Consider the following 20212-nt stretch of genomic DNA (forward strand, 5'->3'; position numbering starts at 1 on the left):
TCTGTTTGATTGAAGTGAACTCTGGCAGGGTTCCAATGCATATATGAATGCCAAGCTGATCAGAGACCACTCCAAAAGCAGGAAGTGGACTAGAGCGCAGGGCATGCTGGGTAAATACCACCAAATCAAAGTCTAGTGTTAGTGGACAAAATGGCTTGTGATCTTTTCCCAATGCCAAAATAGAAATCTTACAACCGCTAAAATCCACTCCATTTTTGTTCACGTTTCCTGAAGAAGAAAGTTGTGCACAGTGTCTTCTTTGGAGGTTTTCATGTAATTTACCTTCAGTGATTTTTAGTGCAGCACCACCACAGGCAAGGGGGAGAAGGGGACAGGTTTCTTAATGGTTTGTTTTGTTTTGTTTGAAACAGTGCAGAAAGTGAACCACACCTGCTGAAAATGTAGCAAATGTTGCAACTTTGGTCCCAAATCAAACCAAGTACCGGACTATCAGGTGCGACAACACTCTTAGTTGCCAACTGTATTCCTCCTTTATTTTGTTGTTTCTTTTTCTGGTTTTGTCTCATCGCTCTCTACTCTGCCTCCCTTTGTTCCTTCGTTCCGTCTCTCTCCAGTCCAGCTCGCCGTCCCCTGTTTTTCTCCTTCAGCTCCTCCAGACAGATGGCAGGTCTGTGGGTCGTGGTGAGGTGTCAGGGTGGGGTGAAGGCCTACAGGGTGAAGGGTTTTGTTGCTGAACACATCCTTTCCTGGTAGCCTCTCTGTTTTCTTTGCTGTCATTCTCTCCACTGTCCCAAACATCTGCTGTCTCTGCCAGACTCTCTAACATGGTCCAGAGTCCTTAGTGTTCCTGCTGCGTCGTATCAGTGTGCACACTAGATGTGTGTGTGTGTATGTGTTTGCTGACAGAACTAGGTTCTGTAGAGAAACAGCCCCCAGAGTGCGGCGGGGAACAGATTGGAGTCTGAGCCTCCTTGTCCTGACTCATTAATCTCCTCTTTAATTCATGGTCTCACCACCGGCTCAGCTCAAGCACACACACACACACACACACATAGACATGCGTGATGTCGCCTTCAAGGTCCAGAAAGTGGAAGAAAGACTACTTTCTGGCACTTCTTCGCTTGGCATAAACAACCGCACGTGTTATCACCGAGGGGAGGTTTAATCATTTAATTTCCTTGTGTTGGTGATGCTTTCTTCTGCCTGGAAATGATCCATCAAACTTTAAACCGCTCCTTCCATCGCCCTGCGCCATTCCATGAAGGCCAGCGGTAATGCTTTGTTTTCTGATCGCCTTGCCAAACTCAGCACATGAAAGGAATTCAAGAAGCATATTTCTAAACAACAAAAAGTTGACCGTAGGACTGCATAATTCAGCGACATGATAGGACAAGAAAATCACATCACACAGATTAAATTATCAAGAAGAAACCTTGTGAGATCCTCACATGAAAAGGTGGTTTATTCAACTGTTTAGGGGCATTTAGTAACAACAGCTCCATCTCCTCTGCTTTCATCTGGATATGGGGAACAGAAAAAAACATGGATTTGGGTTTAAACAAACAAATCAGTTCTGAAATGTCCAGGCAGCTAGAGTTAAAAAGACATTTTTAAAAAGGTTTATGTTCTGGCTGTCTAATGATTTCCACAATATGTAAAACTCAAAATTGTGGAATTATACAAACAAAATGTCCCAACGGAGTATTAGGACCAGGCTAAGAATAAGGTACAGGAAAAAAGTCATTTGAGAATAAAGACCAAATAATATGGAAATAAAGTTGTAATAATACACGAGTAATATAATATGAAAACGAAGTAAAAGAAGAAAGTAAAGGCATGCAAATATCAGAATAAAGTCAACAAAGTCAAAACAATACAAGAAAGTCGATAAGTCGTAATAATTTGATAATAGTGGTAGTAAAACGAGAATAATACCGTAGTTGTAAGATTTTATTCCCCTACTACTATGAGAATAAAATTGTAGTAGTACGAGAATAAGGTCGTAATGACATGAGAATAAAGCCAAAATATGAGAATAGTCACAACGTCAAAACAATGCAAGAAAGTTGTCATAATGCAAGAATAAAGTCGCAAAAATGTGAAAATAAAGTCTTAAAAATATGACAATAAAGTTAACAGTCAAAATAATGTGCGAATAAAATTGTGAAAATATAAGGTGTAAAAATGTGAGAATAAAGTCAAGAATAAATTTACATTATTCTTTAGTTGTACATTTCTGTCTGATGTGTCGCTATAAAATGAGATTCTTTTTATTATTTTTCAAATTGAACCTAAAGATAGCATACGAGTAACGTGAAATGAATAAGGTCCACGAATTGATCCCTGATGGACACCACAAAAGACATTGTAAAAGTTTTGCTGCATTGCGGTGCTGATCCTATAATCCCAACAGCACATTCCAGAAAAGAAATGGGAATGCTGTGGTGTACCGTATTAAAAGTAGCTCTGAGGTCTTGCAGCACAAATAAGACAGAATCCTCCAACGCAATGAAAGATTACAAGTAGATATAAAAGTTGACAGTTTAAAACGGCTGTGTGTGGTTACAAGTAATCTGTCTTGTGGATTGTTTGTCTGCCGGTTTTCTGGGTGACCCTGAAGAGTTCCACTGGGCCTCTCCCCTCAGACATGAAATGAGATTCAAAGTTTTTATCCCACCATTTTATCTCTGGCGCCACTGTGGATTTGTTTAAATTTGGAGTTATTAAAATTCTCAGTTGGCTCCTTTTCTGAATGCCGCTGCTGCCTGTCAGCTTTAACGTGTCACATTCTCAGTGCGAGGAGCGCATCCAAGAAATAAGCAGAGGGGAACCACATCCAGGCATACTAAGCAATGGAAAAAGAACATCCGACTTTAAGACATGCACATTTTTGCCATTACAAGCCGAATGGATGCACCCTGCTTCAGGGATCAGTAAATCTAACATGTATTTTGTTATATTATCTCTTCACAGTGGTTGGGTTTTTTGACTAGTTGATGGAGTAGTATTAGCCTTTTGCCAGGACTTTTCTACACCGGTTTTTGCGCTTGCCCATAAAAACCTCTTAACCGAAATGCCTGAGTTGTGAGGTCAAAGTAGTTTTTCACTCGTCAGAGCTCTGTTCCACTCAAATTCCTTCCTCTGGCGGTCATGTGGGATCTTTGGCATTGGACCTGACTCTCTTATCCTTTCAAATGCCTTGGCGATGAGGATGCAAACGGGGACGGAAGCCCATAAGGAGGAGCAGGAAGAAATGGGACTCGTGGAGATGATGAGAACATTGATAAGGACGCTGGAACAGGCCTTTCCATTGTTGGCTTCACATCTTAACTGGATACAGATATGAAACTTTAAAGACTTAAACTGGCATCATGAAACCACAACTTAACTGGGACGATGAAAGTACTTGCGGTAAAATGAACTAATCATGTGATAGTGACGACCCAGTGTAAATAAACATCACATTTAGGAGGCTGTCTGATATTCCAACTGTAACAATTATTAATAATTTAAAGTCCAGGAAGACGAGGAAATGCACAAAGTAGAAACTAACAATGTAAGTTCTCTGTTTTGTGTCTGTTTGTATTTGAGCAAGATGATGCTGTGGCTAGGTGGGTAAAGCTAAGTGTAAGCCAGGGAAGACCCATGTTTGAACAATTCATCAAAAACTCATCTGAATTTCAACAGCACAGAAGCATCTTCAGTTTCTCAGATTGACTTTGAATGTTTTGTATGTCCTGTTTCAAGCAGGATTTCCTTTTTTTTTCCTCCGAAGAGTTTTTGCGGCGCTAGTGGCTTGTATTTTTTCGAAAGTAGGCAGACAGGAAGGAGGGTGAGGAGAGGGGGAAGACATGCGGCAAAGGTCGTCGGGACCGGGAGTCGAACCCGCGACGTCCGCGTCAAGGACTAAGGCCTCCAAAAGTGGGGCGTGCTAACCCCCTGCGCCACCACAGCACGCCCCAGGATTTCCTTTTTATTGATCTTCCCATTTTCAGTCATTGTGTATGAATGTTCCCGTTCCTTAGTGATTACCTTTCCCAAAAGTGTAACATTTTAATTAAAATATCATTCTTTGGGCGTGCCGTGGTGGCGTAGGGGATAGTGCGACCCATGTTTGGAGGCCTTGAGTCCTCGACATGGCCGTCACGGGTTCGACTCCCGGACACGACGACATTTGCCGCATGTCTTCTCCTTATACTTCCCCCTTTCCTGTCAGCCTACTTTCATATAAGGGACACTAGAGCCCTCAAAAGACCCCCTGGACTGGTAAAAAAAAAAAAATCATTCTTTTGTCCCTGACTCCATTTTTATTTTTTATTAAGTATTTGTTGATTCTGAGTATAACACTTAGTTTGCCACAAATCTGCTATAAACTTCAATGCCCTTTAAAATTCCTGTAAAATGCATTTCATCAGTAACTAACTCATCTAATTTACCAGTTGTGTTTTGTTTTCTGCAGTATCAGTTTTTCTGCGCAGTAAAAGATATGTTGTTTACAAAAACAGTCATGAGTACATGTTCACAGACAAATTGGCTCAGATGTTCTTAATTTTGAGAGATCAGTGATCGTTTAATACTTGCATGAGAATCTGATCTTACCTCCACAACTGTGCATGGTTAACAATAGCCACAATAACAATTAACAAGCGTCATCCTAGGGTTGCCAACTTCCTGACTTTGTCGCTATATTTAGCAACTTTTTGGACATAAATATTGGTATTGGACAAAATTGGCACATCAGGCTTTTTAATGATCAGCCAATCGGTGCACCACTACTTTTCAATAATCTCATCCCTTGCTCCTGCTGACAATGTTTTTATTCTGAGAAGTTGGATGAAGAGCCAGGCTAATGCTAACATGTTTTCTCACTAATTTATATTTCAGATTGTAATATACAGTATTTTAATGCAGTTTATAGACAAATCTGATAGAAAAAGCTATGCTTCATTCATTTTTTATTCTCCAGTCATTTAGTAAACTCCAAGTTTTGCTGTCAGGAGTCAGAAATGACCCCACAGACAGTAATGAACAAACTTCTTGTCATCTAGTCTCACTTCCTTGGCACAGCTGTCCTAAAAGTGGGTTGTTGTTGTTGCCAGTACTGTCCTTGGCCTGGAACTGTATTTTGACAGATGTTTGCCTCCTTGAAGAACTTTTCTCAATTATCAGTTGTGCCCTCTGTAAACATATAGTCTGTCACAGCTTAATTAGCGTGTGTATAGAATAATAAAGGGAGTCTTTTTAAAGATATTGAATTTAAGTGGGTGAACTGCAATTAAACTGTTGGACTATCTCAAAGATAATAACGGTAAACAGAAAGTGTATCTGGGGTTGGACTGTGCAAACCTTTCTCCGTTGTGCGTTTGTGGCACAGTGTGTCTCATGGTAATGTTTATCGTACAGCATGTTTATCATCTCGGATACAGTAAGCCATTCAGACCGTCATCTGACTTGCACTTTCACATCACGTCAGCACTCCGTCAGGAGCTGTATGTGGATCAGAGCTGAGCAGCTGCATCTCTTCATCTTGCCGATCCTTTAATCCCGTCTTAGACCGTTTGTCACGGTGTAAATCAGAGGTCGCATCACCTCCCAGCCTCACGTCACGATCGGTTTCACCGGGCAGGACAGGGAGTCGCCTCCGTGTCTGTGTGAGGTGATGTAAACAGCAGTTTCATCATCCAGTCGGATGTGACTGGAGCCTTTATTTTTTGCTCGATTTAAAAAAAAAAAAAAAAAAAAAAAAAAAGCAACACGTGAAGCAATAGTGTTGCATGCGGCACTCTGGGCCCATGCGTTGTTTGCGTGTAAGCAAGCAAATGTTGCAATTTTGGGGGGGAAAGTGTTGCTCAGCTGCAGCCAGGACAGATGGTAGTTTGAAATGTTTTGCAAAGAAGGTCCTTCTGACGAGCTCACTCTGGGTCATCAGGCTTTGGTGAGCTATGATTATGCTTTCTCTTGTCCTTTGAGTGAACTGTTCCCGTTATGCTTGATCATTTCATTTTTAATATCTTAGTAAATAAAGAAATGGTTTTCTTACATCATCCTAATTTCAAAAGAAAGCATTTTATCAATTTATGCAGAAAGAAGATAATCAGACTTTGATTCTTGTGACTTTAGGGCTCCTTGTACGTTTAGGCCAACTCGGATCTTGTAGACCTGGTCTCTGATTGAGCACACAAACGCTCTTGTGCAATAATTGGTGTGTTTTGGCTATTTATTAAGTTAACAAAATTGCCAAGTGAGAGCCAACGTTATTATAGCGAACGTTATTTCTCTATTATAATGAAATAACAGAAACTACAGTTAAGAAAACATTTTTAAGTGAAATAAATAATAGTAGCTAATGGGGAAAAACTTTAACTCACAAGAACTATATTGTGCATTTATAAAACTAAAACCTATTTAAATTAGAGATATGACATCCTCCGTTTTTGTGTTTATGAATCTATTTATCAGCCTTTCGGACTTATGTGAAATATATTTTTTCCACACAATCAGTCGGAAAATCACAGCTCTCCATACTTCTTCTGGCGAAACTCGCGCTATGAAACTTCCTCAAAATGACGACGGAAAAAGTTGGGAAAAAACACCAGTCAGTTGGTTGTGTGACAATAATTGAATCAATTTTTAAAAAATCGTATCTTCATTACCCAAATTATGAAGATACTTGGGTAGTAAAGTATTCTTTACTCAATCATTGTAAACATAATCACAATGCCAATACTTGTAATACTCAAGTAATGCGATACTCAAAAGGTGTAGAACTTTTTTAGTTCTACACCTAAAAATCATGGGAAAGTATGAAAAAACTAAAAACTCTACTATAATAACTAAACCGAAACAAAGCAATATTTAACTAGAAAAATAGTAAGTAGTTTAAACTAACTAGACAAAGAAAAAGTCACCTTGAAATGAAACTAAACTATAATGAAAAGCCCAAAACTGTTATAATCCATTTTGAGGACACCTCCTGATAGTAAAATAGTTTTCAGTTTTGTTATGGGTGCACCGATTACACTTTCCTGGTCGATCACCGATCTTCAGAAAACCTCACTTGCCGAATCCAGTTTGACCGATACCAATTTTCTACATATAACGGGATAGTGGCTTACTTTCAGACCTTTGCAGATCACCCTGGTATGTAATAAACAATACTTAGATTTTTCTCTGCCCAGATAACCTGTCACTTTAACCATTCTTTTGAACAGGGTGTTTTTTTTTTGTCTGTCTTCATCTCGTCCTTCATGGCTCAGACCCAGCGCTTCATAAAACCACTTGGATGGAATGCAAACCGTCTTCATAGTTACGCAGGGGTGTGTGCATATGCTCATCGATGGTTGAGCTCCTCTATTTCCTAAAAGTTTGCACTCAGCTGAGGTTTTTAATAGATACACACATGGATGACTTGCATGATGGCTTATTGTTGGGGTGTTGATTCTTTTAGACTCCCTCCTCAAGAAAATGTCTCCAACTAGTTTAAATAAACTGACATCGCCAAACTCTACCCAGTTTAATCTTAAGAAAGTCATCGCTATAATGGCTTTTTATGTCATAAGACCTGCAAGAAAACATGTATTGCATTTACGTTCCATTTTGTTCTGAAGGCTCATTCCTCCACTTGTTCTGGATAGGACTGGTTGATCCGGATTGTATTTCTTTTTTTTTTTTACAGATAGTCTATACAAAGCAGATGACTGAGAACATACATGTCTCCAAGTGGAGGAGGAGTCTTTGTCAGCTTGTATTGCAAACAATAATCTAGCGGGTAAAGCTTGGTTGCCTGGGATTGTTCTCTGCGTGTGACTGACACCTAGAGCATCGCCTTGCCAACAGCTCCGTCAGAATCTCCGCCTTTGCGTGTTTCAACTGGTTTGCAGTCAGTTTGTGGTGCATCACGTGCCTTGTGGGTTGCTGGAAAGCGTGTTCCGTCTGTCAAGAGCTGCATGTCTAAATCTGATGTTGCAAACAGATGCAGCAACCTGTGAAGATGTAAAACTGAGAGTTCAAAGCCCACATGCAGCCAAAAGAAAGTCACACCAGCACAGGTCCTCCAACTTTCGATGACTTTCATAAATAGTATTTAGATTTTTTTTTCAAGAAGGCTACTAAACATTTAGGTTTGTTTAATGTGAAGACAGTAATTTCACTGAAGAACAGTAACTACAGCACTTTTAAATTAAAATCTTATGATTTAAGGTGCTGAGTGGCTCAGGTAGAGAGCGTACGCCATGTGCAGAGGGTGTAGTCCTCAACGCATGCATCGTCTTCCCCCATCTCTCTCCACCTAATTTCCTGTCAACTTACTGTTTAATAGAGGCCAGAAGTACCAAACAGTCTTTACAAAATGTGACCTGAGAGAAATCTGCCACATTTCCAAATAATTTTTAAAACCGACTGCAAGGAAAAAAGTTAAAAAACTGCTGATAATTGTCCATGAGTGGAGTTTTCATTTTTCAGAACTTTGACCTAAACGATTTTGTTTGCAGGTGGGGAACGGGAAAGTAGTGCAGTACACCTTAATATCATTTGGCGGCGCTGTTTGGAGGTGGACAAAAGATTTAGGAACAAACTTTGCATATTTCACAGAGAAATAATAGGTATATGCAGCATATACCTATTATTAGTAATAGGTATATGCTGCATATACCTATTATTAGTAATAGGTATATGCACATCCTCGTTATTGGCATATGACCTACATGTATGTATTCTTAAACTTTTCTTCAGAAAAATTATAAATGAGCGAGACCTACTTGTAGCTGTGAACATGTTTCAGAATATGTAAGTGGTGAACTGTGAACATAAATCCCATTTAAGCCTGCATAGACTGAACCTAGCACTATTCAGAATGAACTGGTGTCCTTCAATTGAAGGACACCTTGACCAGAGGGCAGTGGGCTTTTTACCAAGATAGTTCAACACAGTCCTTGAGTGGAGCTATACTGAACAAAAGATAGTAAAGATTGCGCTGTTGTGGAGGTGAATAAGAGGAAGCTCCCTCTCCTCACTAAATGAGGTGTTGAAGATTACCTTGAATGGTGGTTTTCTTCCTGAAGAATAAGTTGTTCAAAAGAAAGAACCAACCAAAAAACTGATCAAACTAAGTAGTTAAAAACATACAGAGTGAACTGCAGAAGTTAATTACTTAATAGTTCCAGGATTAAGGAAAAATTAGTTATCAATGTAGCGACATTGGAGCTTTTTTTTTTTTTTTTTTTTAAAAGGCTTGAAGAATTGATTTAAATAAAATACAATCGTCAATGGCAGACAGTGTTTTTCAAAGCGTCTCCAACTTATTGAACTCCGATCCATCTTCAGTCCTCTTTTGCCTAAGAGGAAGAGGACGTGTGGCGTTAATCGACGTTTGTGTACGAGTCACGGTCAGGAGGTTTCACCATCGGGGGATTTGAGCGTTGCAGCTTGTTTATGTTGCAACATAGAAGCAACAACAAGTCAGGGGTTGATGAATGGGAAGATGCCTCTAATGATCGTTAAAACACTCCTTTCTTCACACGCAGAACCGGGCCATTTATCAGCTGCAGAGTTGGACCTGCAGATCCAGACAACACCCTTGCACGTCTCACTCGCTAATCAGCTGCTTCTCGGTAGCCGTGGCAACCAGCTGCGGAATCCCTCCCCTCACTTTTAACTCCTCTTCTGTCTCTCTTTTTTTTTTTTTAATGTTCGCCCTTTTGCTTTCATGGGCTAATCCTTTCTTTATCCTTTTATAGTCTTCCCCAGCTAACAAAGGAAGGGGAAGTTAAAGATGTAGAAAACACTGAGTTAAAAGAAAAAGCAGGTCTGGTGGTGAAGCACTTTGCAGGCTGCTGCCTAGCATCTGATTTCCTCTGGGAACTCAGCTGAGATGAAGGGAAAGAAAAAAGGCGTGACCGTGTGAAAGAGAAAGCAAAGGAGAAGATAAAGATGGGGTTTACCTGTCAGGTGAAGCTTGAGTTAGAGCCTATTACACCAATAGTCCCAACTTGATATGTGCATAGGTAATAGACGGGATAGAATAAAGCTGGAATCTCAATGGGCCGGAGAGTAAGGCATTCCGAAAGGAAAACACGCATCATTTACTTTCCAAGTTATGAGACGGACAACGGAAAAGTCATATTTTGAATTATGTCTGCAGATCTATGCAAAGAGGAATGTAGCTGCAGGTGATTGGTATTTAAATGTATCGTGTGACCACGGCAACCTGATAATAATGAGGCTGCCACCGTAAAGGTTGAGCTAAAGCATTTGATTTATCTTACTGTTCACATTTGCGGTGGTTACACTGAGACCTCGTATATCTGCAAGCGGTAGAGCTGCACAATAGCAGGAAAATATGTAATTGCCTTACCATTCGAATGACATGGTATATTAATTATAGCCCCCATTTTCATGACTCTTTCTTTTCCTTCATCACAATGTCCCAAACACAGATTGTGAGCGTTAGCATCTCTACCACTAAAAACGTATATCACGTGTGGGCATTACAGGTGGAACAGACCAAAAATATTATCAGTACAGAATGTGCAGGCATGACATTGAAATATGAAATTCCACTAAACATTACATCCAAGCAATCCGTGGTGATTTTGATAGTGTATTGATATGGCATTGATGGTTTTAATTTGATATATTGTCCAGGAATCATATATTATTCTGCCTAACAGAATGTGTGACAGAACCTCCACTGGAAAATTAGTTGTATAATTCACCTTGAATATGAAAGAAAAATATTTATCAATATTACCACTTTAATAATGACCACACCACCGACATTGCTCATCTGAACCAGTTAAACACTCCACAATCCTGTCCTGCTTCACTGTCACTTTTCCCATATTGTTCATCCCTAATTATTATCATAAAGCCATTGTATCATCTTAAAGATGATGAAAAAGTTAAAGGAGTCTAAGAAATGATTCCTGAGGAATGCCATATTTAGCAGAGGTTGCCATCAGTCTGTTTTTGTCCTCTAATTAAAAAAAAAAAGATGTGTGCTGTGATTGTATAGTCATTTAGATTTTGTTACTTAATGCCTAAAATACTTTGAACTTACTGTTTATTAAAATATTCTTTCTTTAGTTGAGGATCAAACTAAAGCAGGATCTTTCCACATTAAGGTTGCATTGACAGCAACCTTGTCTAGTCCACTTTAATCGAACTCTGGTCTGTTTGCCTAGAAAGTCCGGTTTGTTTGGGGAGGTGTGAATGCAATCGAACTCTAATGCGGACCAAAAAAGCCAACTCTGGTTCCCCTACAAACCTAGATCTCAGTTTGGTTGAAGTGAACTTTTTTGTGTTTCAAATGTGAATGCCAAGCGGACTGAAGACTGTAAAGGCAGGAAGTGAACTACAGTGCAGGGCATTCTGGGTAAATACAACCAAAATAATTGTGCAAGTGTAGTGCTTGTGGTAAAAAATGTTTTTTTTTACCAAAGAAAAACAAGAAATCCTACAACCAGTAAACTCAACCACCTCTCCATTTTTGTGAAGAAAGGAGTTGCACTTAGTGTCTACTTCAGAGATTTATGTGTTGCTTCCTTCAGTGGTTCTTAGTGTAGCACCACCACAGGCGAGCGGACGGGTTGCTCTAAGGATTTGGTTTGTTTGACACAGTCAAGTGTGAAAGAGAACAACAATAGCTGAAAATGGAACAAATTTTCCCCATCAAAATTGGGGACCAAATTTGTATGCAATTTTGGTCCCCAATCAAACCAAGTCTACCGGACTATCAGGTGTGAAAACTAATTTTGAGTGATGATGTGTCACAAAATAGGCAGACACCTATTATGTTGAATTCTTAATACTATGTTGAGGTAGCTCTTCAAAGGTCCACTAAACCATGTAATTCGCAAACTTTGTTTCAGAAGTAATTCCTTAACACTGACTGGTAACATGTCTAGGCTTGTCTGTTTCAGAAAAGTTAACAAGGCCTTATCAAGAGTTATACACCCACATTCTTCACATTGTTCTGGAAGGTTTCACAGGGAGAAACCAGGGTCAGACTGCTTCTCTCCTTCACTCATTAGAGCCAATAGAAACCTTTCTAATTGCATAGTCATCCATTTGGGCATTCTTAGTTGAATCAAAACAAAGTGTTCAAATTTACATTTTGAACTCAACTGCTTGTTGTGCATGACGTCATTTGCTTTCGTTCCTGAACACCGCCTGTTCACGTTGTCCTCATAAATCATAGACCGAAGTGTCCGCCTGTCTGATAGTGTTCTTTCGCTTCATCCGGGCTGTGCCCTGCGTTCTGGTGAGGTGGAAGTTAAATATTTACTTTACTCTGGAAGCTTCCGCCCATGGCCAGAGTAAATAGTCCTTTTGATTCCTCACAGTCATTACCAAGGCTTTTGGTAGAGTGGGTCATGAGTTTGCTTTACCGAGACAAACTGTTTCATTGAGTAAGAGATCAGAAATGTGAAATATGAAAGGACAAATTCCAGCCTCATGAGCGCAGGCTTTTGATGAAGCCTAAAACCCTTCACTCTGTTCAGATCTGTTACACATTATCACATTCCACAGGTCCTAGGTAGTTGACCAAGTTAACACTGATGTGGGGGGAAAGAAAAAAGCTCCTTAAGTGTTTACACACTGAAGCTGTGGTAATATTTTACAGCATAAGTGTTTCTGTGTGTGTGTTTACATAGAATTAAACCATGAATGAATAGAGCTACTGTTCAACAAGGTTAGCTTATTTTAGTATCCCACAAACTGAACTCCAAGTGAATGACTTTGCTGAAGCTTGAAACAGGGGTTTAATGTGTTCATCAGAAACTGCCCCAATTCAACACTTACCTGACTCAAAGTTTAATCTTTTTCTGAACTTCCAAAATAGGGATGGGAATCAACATTAGTATAATTGTTTGTTAATCAATTCAGAATCGACATCCACATCTCTCATCAACTTCCAAGAGCGAAAATGTAGTTGTAGTTCCTTCCACTTTGTAATTGTGAACTACTTTATATTGGTTTGCTCCACAAAATCCCAATAAATCTTATTCAGTTTTGTTAAGTAACAAAATGTGGAAAAAGTTAAAGTGGTGTGAACACTTTTTGTGACACTCTGCGCTGACATAGAAGTATGTCTGTGTTGCTTTCTGACAATGCATTGGTGAGATCATGTGCCAGCAGTCACTGCTGAAGCCTCTTATCACAGAGCAGCACACTCTGATGCCTGTGAAAGTTAACATTGGTTTCCTGAGAACTTTGACAACATTACAACACCTACCCTCCAGAGTATGGTATTCCATGTTCTGCCGTTATTAATGTTTCCAGACCTTGAGCAACCAGTGTTTCTAGAGAACTTAAAGGCGGGTTCATTTCCTTTGTAAGCGTCAGGCACTTTTCTGACTATGATGAATAGCATGAAAAGAACACCTCAGAGATCTGTTCTCACACACCCATGGAACGGCTTCCTCTTCATCTTGCTTTCTGCCTTTGGTTCTGGTATTACCTTCCTCCATGTGCCGGAAAAGAGAGGTGTTCCTGAGAGGCCCCCCTCCCTTCTCCATCTCCTTATTGATCGTCTTTTCATTTAAGCTCTTTAATTTAAGATTTACATTAGAAAGTCACGGGTGCCATTGGCTCGATGTTGCATCATTCTCCACAGTTATCTTTTTAAAACGTCAACATAAGCAGGATGTGTCACAGGTGATCTGTTCTCTCACTTTTAGCTGCAGTGACTCTCCTGGTTTAAAATGAGCATTGCATCACACGTGTATCTGTGTGTAATGCGCTGACATCAGGACAGTCCACTATACTGCAATTTACTGTAATTTTCTGCCGATACATTATAATGAATTATTCAGAGAGAAGCTTTGTATGCACAGCACACTCTTAATCAATGCAGGGTGATCTCATATTTGTCATGCTGTAATTGGTCGCAGTGATGGAGTATTCGTGTTATACTTACCATAATGGCTTTTAATGGAATATTCTTCAATCTTTAACATGTCCCATGTGTATGATATTGCAGTTCCAAGAGCTCAAAGTTGCAGTGCGCAACAGTAATGAAGATCTATTAAAAGTTGAAATGAATTAGTTCTTTTTTTATTACCGTATTCCCTTTAGAGTCCTTCAGTATAACAGAGAACAATGGTGCGCAACTACACTCCTTATCAAAACCTGAAGACAATGCATCACAACCGGGTTGTGTGTTGTTTTGTAATGCAAGAAGAAACCGAAGCAAGAGACAAAACAGTTTTCAAGCTGTTCATCAGATTATCAGCAGTTTGAGGCCATAGCCCTGAAAAGTCTGAATCATAAATATGACCTCCGTCCTTTTATCTCAGAGACTCATAAATGTATCTGAAATGAATCATAAATGAGGCTTCTCGTAAGGACCAATCGCTGCCAAGGTTGGATGCAGTCATTTTCAGTTTCCTAAAGGATCTGGAGTCATTTGGGACAAACGAAGCAAGTAGTAAAACCCAAGTAAATTTCACGTGTGCTGAGCTGGAGGATGAAAAGACAGATCCTTGACCCAAAGTACTGTCCAATAATCATAAGATGGCATTTGTGAGCAAAAGTTTGAAAGAACAAAAACCCTTACAAAGCCGCCTGTCCTACCACACCTCAAACTTACCCACTTAAAATTTGCAAAGGAGCATCAAAAATTGGTAATTGAAAAGTAGAAGTATCATTCTTGTTCTTCTGAATGCTCCTTCCAACGCTACTGCCATGATGGGTAGAGACCCCTGGAGGTGAAATCTGGAGGTTCCGTCTCATCATCTGGGAACTTTTTCCTTCAGTGGAACAATGGTGCCTCAGGTTGTACATAGAAAAAAAATTGCACTGTAATGTTTTGTTTAGCCTCCTTTATCTTTGATCTGGGAATCGCTTTTGTACATATTAAAATTAAAATTCTTTCTAAGTCAGTATACCATAATTGACAACTTCATTAAATAGTAATAACATTGATGATAGCCGTGATAACAGTAATTATTTCTCATATGACTATGCAGTGATGACATTGCATCTGTTATTCAGGTTTTTCTAGAAGCGCTTTTATGTTTTTCCAACGCGTTTGGTAACATGATGTCTCATGGTTTCCGGACCAGTCATGAACCCCGGCTTTGTTGCTTGGAAAATGGCCAGGCCGTCAGGGAACAATGATTTTGTTCCCAGGAAACCTCCAGTGATTCAGACGGTGATCAGCTGACTGCCTGCGTTTTTATTTGTTTTTCTTTTAAAGGACAAAAGCAAGGTTCCTGCACCATCTTGACAAGCAAGGAAAACGATGAGTTGAGGACAAAAAGTGATGTTCATAATCTGAAAGATAACAGCTGGACTTTCTGAAAAATAAAGGATGTTTTGTATTTATTGTATGGAGCTCCCTAGAGCCCAAGCTTTTTACCAAAGCGGCCAAAATTTAAGTAATCGCTAACTTGAAAGCACAGGACCACAAAATTCTTAGGACCTTATATAATTTTACATTTTTAAAACTAACTTTTTGTGCCCCTTTTTATGTTATCTTTTCAATAATAAACTACATTTTCTGTAGGAATGGATCAGTAAATTATAGTAGATGCAAAAAAAGAAAGAAAAGGCCCAGTTTCTCTCTCTTTTTTTGCTTTTCAAGTGAAAAAAAGTTGCGGAAGATGGGAGAGCACATGAAAACAAGCCCATTGATAACCATAGACATAGACCGATTTTATTGTTATTCAATTGTAAATGTAAATATGTACATACCGAAAGAGATTTTGTTGCAAGGCTCCAATAATTATAAAATAAATAATAATAAAAGTACCAATATAAATACGATAAAAGACTAAATTAATAGCAATTTTGTAGTCGTGAGGGATGAAGCTGCTGTGGAATCAACAAGATTCAATCAATCTTCGAAAATACAATATGATTAATTTTGTAATTGACAGGGCCCAAATTTTTTTATTTATTTCTATGAACAAAAAATAAATAAATAAATTGTGGAGGGCCCCCTGTCGGACAGGGGCCCTTAGAATTGTCCTAACTTTTCCCCCCTGTACGGCGCCCCTGGTCTATATTGTCTGCGCATGTGCACCAGTCAAAGGTGTGAATTATAACCTGTCAAATGACCGACGGGCTTCACATTTTCCCGTCGTTTAAAACATAACCGGTCAAATACGGAAAATATTCCGTTAACACGACCTCTGTGTTCATGTTTTAGAGCAGGGATGGAAAACCCCATGGTTGACCAGAGATAAAGGTGTACAACTTCAGATGTCTCTTACAATGAGATATTCACATACATGTGCAGAAATATTTTAGCAGGTAGAATTTCCCCAATCACTGCTGAATACATTACTATTGTGATGGAACGTAATAAGAAAAAAGAACCTTTGTGTCCCCAGCCTAATTTTGACATTCTTCTCCTTTTTCTTCTTTTTTTCAGTGGCTATTATTTTCTTTTGGATTTGTCAGATTATTAGAAAGCGTATTTTAAACTAAATGCTGTTCGTTTATAGACCAAACGTGGTATTTTCTTTTTTTTTTATCTGACACTCTCCATCATATTTTGTTGGTTCATCCGTCACTTTAGAACATCGTGACAACGTGAGATTTTAACTCCAGTGAATACCTTGCTGTCAGCTGAAACTTTGTTCACGGCAGTCCTTTTCCATTTAGACGCTTTCCCTTCTGCTGTTTGGTCAGGCAGTTTATTTCCTTTTTTCTCTGTGCAGGTAGAAATCATGCGGATGTTGGGAAAAATCACATAAATCCACATATCTGAATGCTTAAAACTTAATAAAGCCCCCCTGGCCCACTCCTTTTAAAGCCCTTCTGCTGAGTTCACTCTGACTAACACTGATCCACCTCAGTCAGTCACTGTCACTGTTGTTTTGGTGACATGCTCCTGACAACACGAGGACATTAGTATGACTTAACAGGGGCCTTGTCCGTGTCAGCTGATGAAAGTCTCCAGTCTGTGTGTGTGTTGATCAGAGCCTCGCTGGCGCCTCTGTGTGGCAAGAACTTGAAACCGAAACCTCTGCTGATTCATTTCCAGGAAATAACAGTCAGTGGGCGGTGAGGCAGTGCGGGCTTGGCAGACGGAGGACGGCTGTCTGCGACGGCGGCGGTTCTGGAGGGACCTGTGCGGGGCTGACGGGGTGCCGGAGAGGTGGCAGCGGGAAGGGGCGGGGCCTCTTCCTGTTAATTAGCAGGGCCATGTTGTTGGAGTCCAGACAGGAACCTCGCAGGGGATTTTTCGGGGGTTTGCGAGTCTGTGGGTTGTGATGGATCTTTCTGAGTGTTTGAGGTCTGGAGACCTTTAAAAAGGGAATCTACCTGCTTGTCATTTGCAAAATGTGTGTGTGCTTTTTAACAAAGTGCGTGTTTTCCACCCCCCCAGCTTTTAACTAGGGAGGCACCGGCCCACATTTTTCACTACTGATACAGATGTCTGAGGTTTGGTATCAGCTGATACAGATTCAGTACAAAATATCGGTGCTGAATTTGCTTAAAATGGTTCTGCTTTTGAGACACAGTCACAAATGTACTGAATTAAGTTGATAACTCTGCACCTGTACAGCACACTTAAATATACCAATAGCTTCACAAGCTTGGTCAAAAATGTAAAAACACAACAACTTTAATTTGTTCAATAGCTTTGTTTCCTTTGAAAATATAATCGCACACACAGAATTGGACCGAATAGATCTACCTTTATGGATTGGGAACATTGTCACCGATACCCGATGCTGAATATTTTTCAGGATCAGATGCAGACATTAATATCAGATTAAGTCTTGCTGACTCTCTCTCTCTCTTTGTCTTCCAGGAGCGCTTCGCTGAGATCTTCGGGGGCAACGCGGCGGCAGAGAGCAGAAGATCTCAGGAGAGCTTCAAAAACTGGCTGCTGCTGGGGATGAGCGTGGTGACGGCCTTCATAGCCGGGTCCATCTTCGCCCAGAAGCGCCTGTGAGCGGAGGGGACAGCCCCCCCCGGCCGTCCAATCACTACGCCCAACGTTAAACATGAAGGTCCTGTTCGTCTCATCAGAACTGCTGATGATGTTTACTTCGTCCCACAACAGACTGAGAATCCAAAACGTCGCCGGAAGACTTAAAAAGAAAAAAAAAAGAAAAGTTTTTAGTATTCTTGTGTTCACTTTTTCTTCGATACGATTTTGTGGTTCTACAAAGACTGACATGTTGTTTTCATTCACTGAGCCATTTGTTCCCTTTTTTCTCCCCTCCACCACTTTCCTTTTGTTCTTTAAACTTTTTTTCTTTTTTGCTGCCCAGATTTATTAAAGATCTTATTTTCATCGTTCTTTTCGAATGTTTGGAATTAGTTTTAACAAATTTTTTTCTCTGCCATTCTAGTTTTCTACAAAGCTGAGTTTAGTTTTAACGGTGACACTGAAAGCCTGTCGCATCAAGTCGGTGTGTTTTGTTGCCCCCCCCTCTTTGTTTGTGCCATATGGAGAGTGAACTACCTTCTGTAGTTCCAAATTCCTGTCTGCCATCCCCATCATCATCCTCATCCATCAGTCCATACGCAGTTTAAAGGAAAGTCTAGCTGAGGAAAGCATTGTTGGATCTTGGCATAGTGTCGGTGTTTCCGTTCGCCTCATGGTTACCGCGGCGATTTGGTTGGCAGCTTGTCAGGATCTCTTATGAGCGGTTAAAGGATCCAGACAAGACCGTAGCAACGCATGACTTACTGGAAAACAGATGAACATGAAAACATGAAGCAGTTTACAACACCTTGTAAAAGTATTCATTCGCCCCCTTTGTCTCATTATAGTCATAAAATTCATTGTATTTTAATGTGGGCTTTTAATGCAATTGACCAACACAAAGTAGAACGTAATTAGTGAAGTGCAACGTTCTTTAAAAATTGATTACAATTCAACAATGAAATGCTGCTTTAACTCATATCAAAGTATCTTCAGATGGTCATTGTGGGCTGGAAGGGTTTCCAGCAGCAGTCAGTCTCGCAGTGAATCTGAAGAGGCCTCTGGCTGGAGTTAGGATATGATTCCTGCTTGTTGGAAGAGACGGTTTAAACTTCCCGTCTCCGTTTCCCTGAAGCATCCTGTTCAACTCCTCTGGGACTCGTTGTTGTAGTTCAGGTGTCATTCGAGCTTTGAGATGAGAATCACCTGCTCACAGTTGGAAAAATAATATCTCGTTGCCACGGTTAAGCACCCTAACAAGCGCTCAAAAGTAAAAATGTAACACCGCATGCAAAACCAGAGGGAAAATTTGTCCAGACATGCAACACTTCAACCAAAGACACTGGTCACAGTCTGTAGAAAGAACAAATCAAAACTAACGTAGCAGAGCAGCTCCAACAGGCTGCCATGCGGCACGCATTTTTGTTCTACCACCCAGAGTCAGTGTTACACCTGCTGGTGCAAAGAACAGAAATACTAAATTTGTCCTTTTAAGTTCTACAGAAGTGTTTAGCTGCCAGAGGTTGGGGGGTTTGGGGGGAATTAGGAGCAGTACCTTGTTTAAACAAAAAAAAATATGTTATAAGGGGATTAATAAGCTCGTTATAACTCAGAACAGTCGCAGTAAAACAGCAACACCTCTTGGGACTTTCAGATGTGGTCTAGACTAGAAGACCCAGGATGAGAACAAGGAGATTACTGAACCCATTCATGCATTTTTAACAAGTGATCTGTAAGTGGAACATCATGACGAGATTTAAAACAAACGTTTTGGTTATGCTAAAGTTTCTTTTGTCTTTTTGTTTTTACAAGTTTCTCATAAGGAGATGAGTTTCGTCTCATTTGATCTCGTTAAAATGAGAACGTTTACATGTCAATATAACAAAAATAATAATCGTCTCATTTTAAGGAGTTATATTGTTTTTTTCCTCCTTATAAAAGAAGCAAAACTCTTCAAAGATATATAAAACTTGTTAAAAGGAGACTTTTAAAGGTATTTTTTCGCTATAACGAGGTATAAAACTTGTTTCAACTGGTTTATCTAGTTTTTTCTCCTTGCATGGAGATGCAAAACTCATGAGTTTCTGTTATTACAAGACGTTTTATGTCTCGAGATATAAAACTCGTTAAAACAATATAAGTTTATATTGTAATGAGACAAGTTAATGAGTTATAAAATAAGCCTCAAACTCGTTTTAAAGGGGTTTTGTCTCGTAACTAGTCTTTTCGATTTAATAAACAACTCCTGAATTTCTTTCCAACCTCCAGCAGTTAAAGGCTTCCATAAAGTTCCACTCCATACATGAAATAAATGTAACTAATCTTGGTTCAGTGGGTGTCAGACCCCTTAACTGCTGCTGT

The 20212-nt window shown here is 39.8% G+C and overlaps 1 protein-coding gene across 1 annotated transcript in view; it reads left to right on the top strand.

The window, feature by feature from the left end:
• The window catches only part of bcl2l1 (BCL2 like 1), a 35890-nt gene extending 17967 nt beyond the window's left edge, over window positions 1-17923 (top strand). The window contains exon 3 of the mRNA XM_032569161.1: window positions 17729-17923. Within this exon, the coding sequence (XP_032425052.1) occupies window positions 17729-17872 (144 nt within the window). The 3' untranslated portion in view covers window positions 17873-17923. The remainder of the gene's footprint in view (window positions 1-17728) is intronic.
• Window positions 17924-20212: the final 2289 nt, after the last annotated feature.

This window comes from Xiphophorus hellerii, chromosome 1 (assembly GCF_003331165.1).
Source record: "Xiphophorus hellerii strain 12219 chromosome 1, Xiphophorus_hellerii-4.1, whole genome shotgun sequence".
In the NCBI taxonomy this organism is placed as follows: Eukaryota; Metazoa; Chordata; class Actinopteri; order Cyprinodontiformes; family Poeciliidae; genus Xiphophorus; species Xiphophorus hellerii.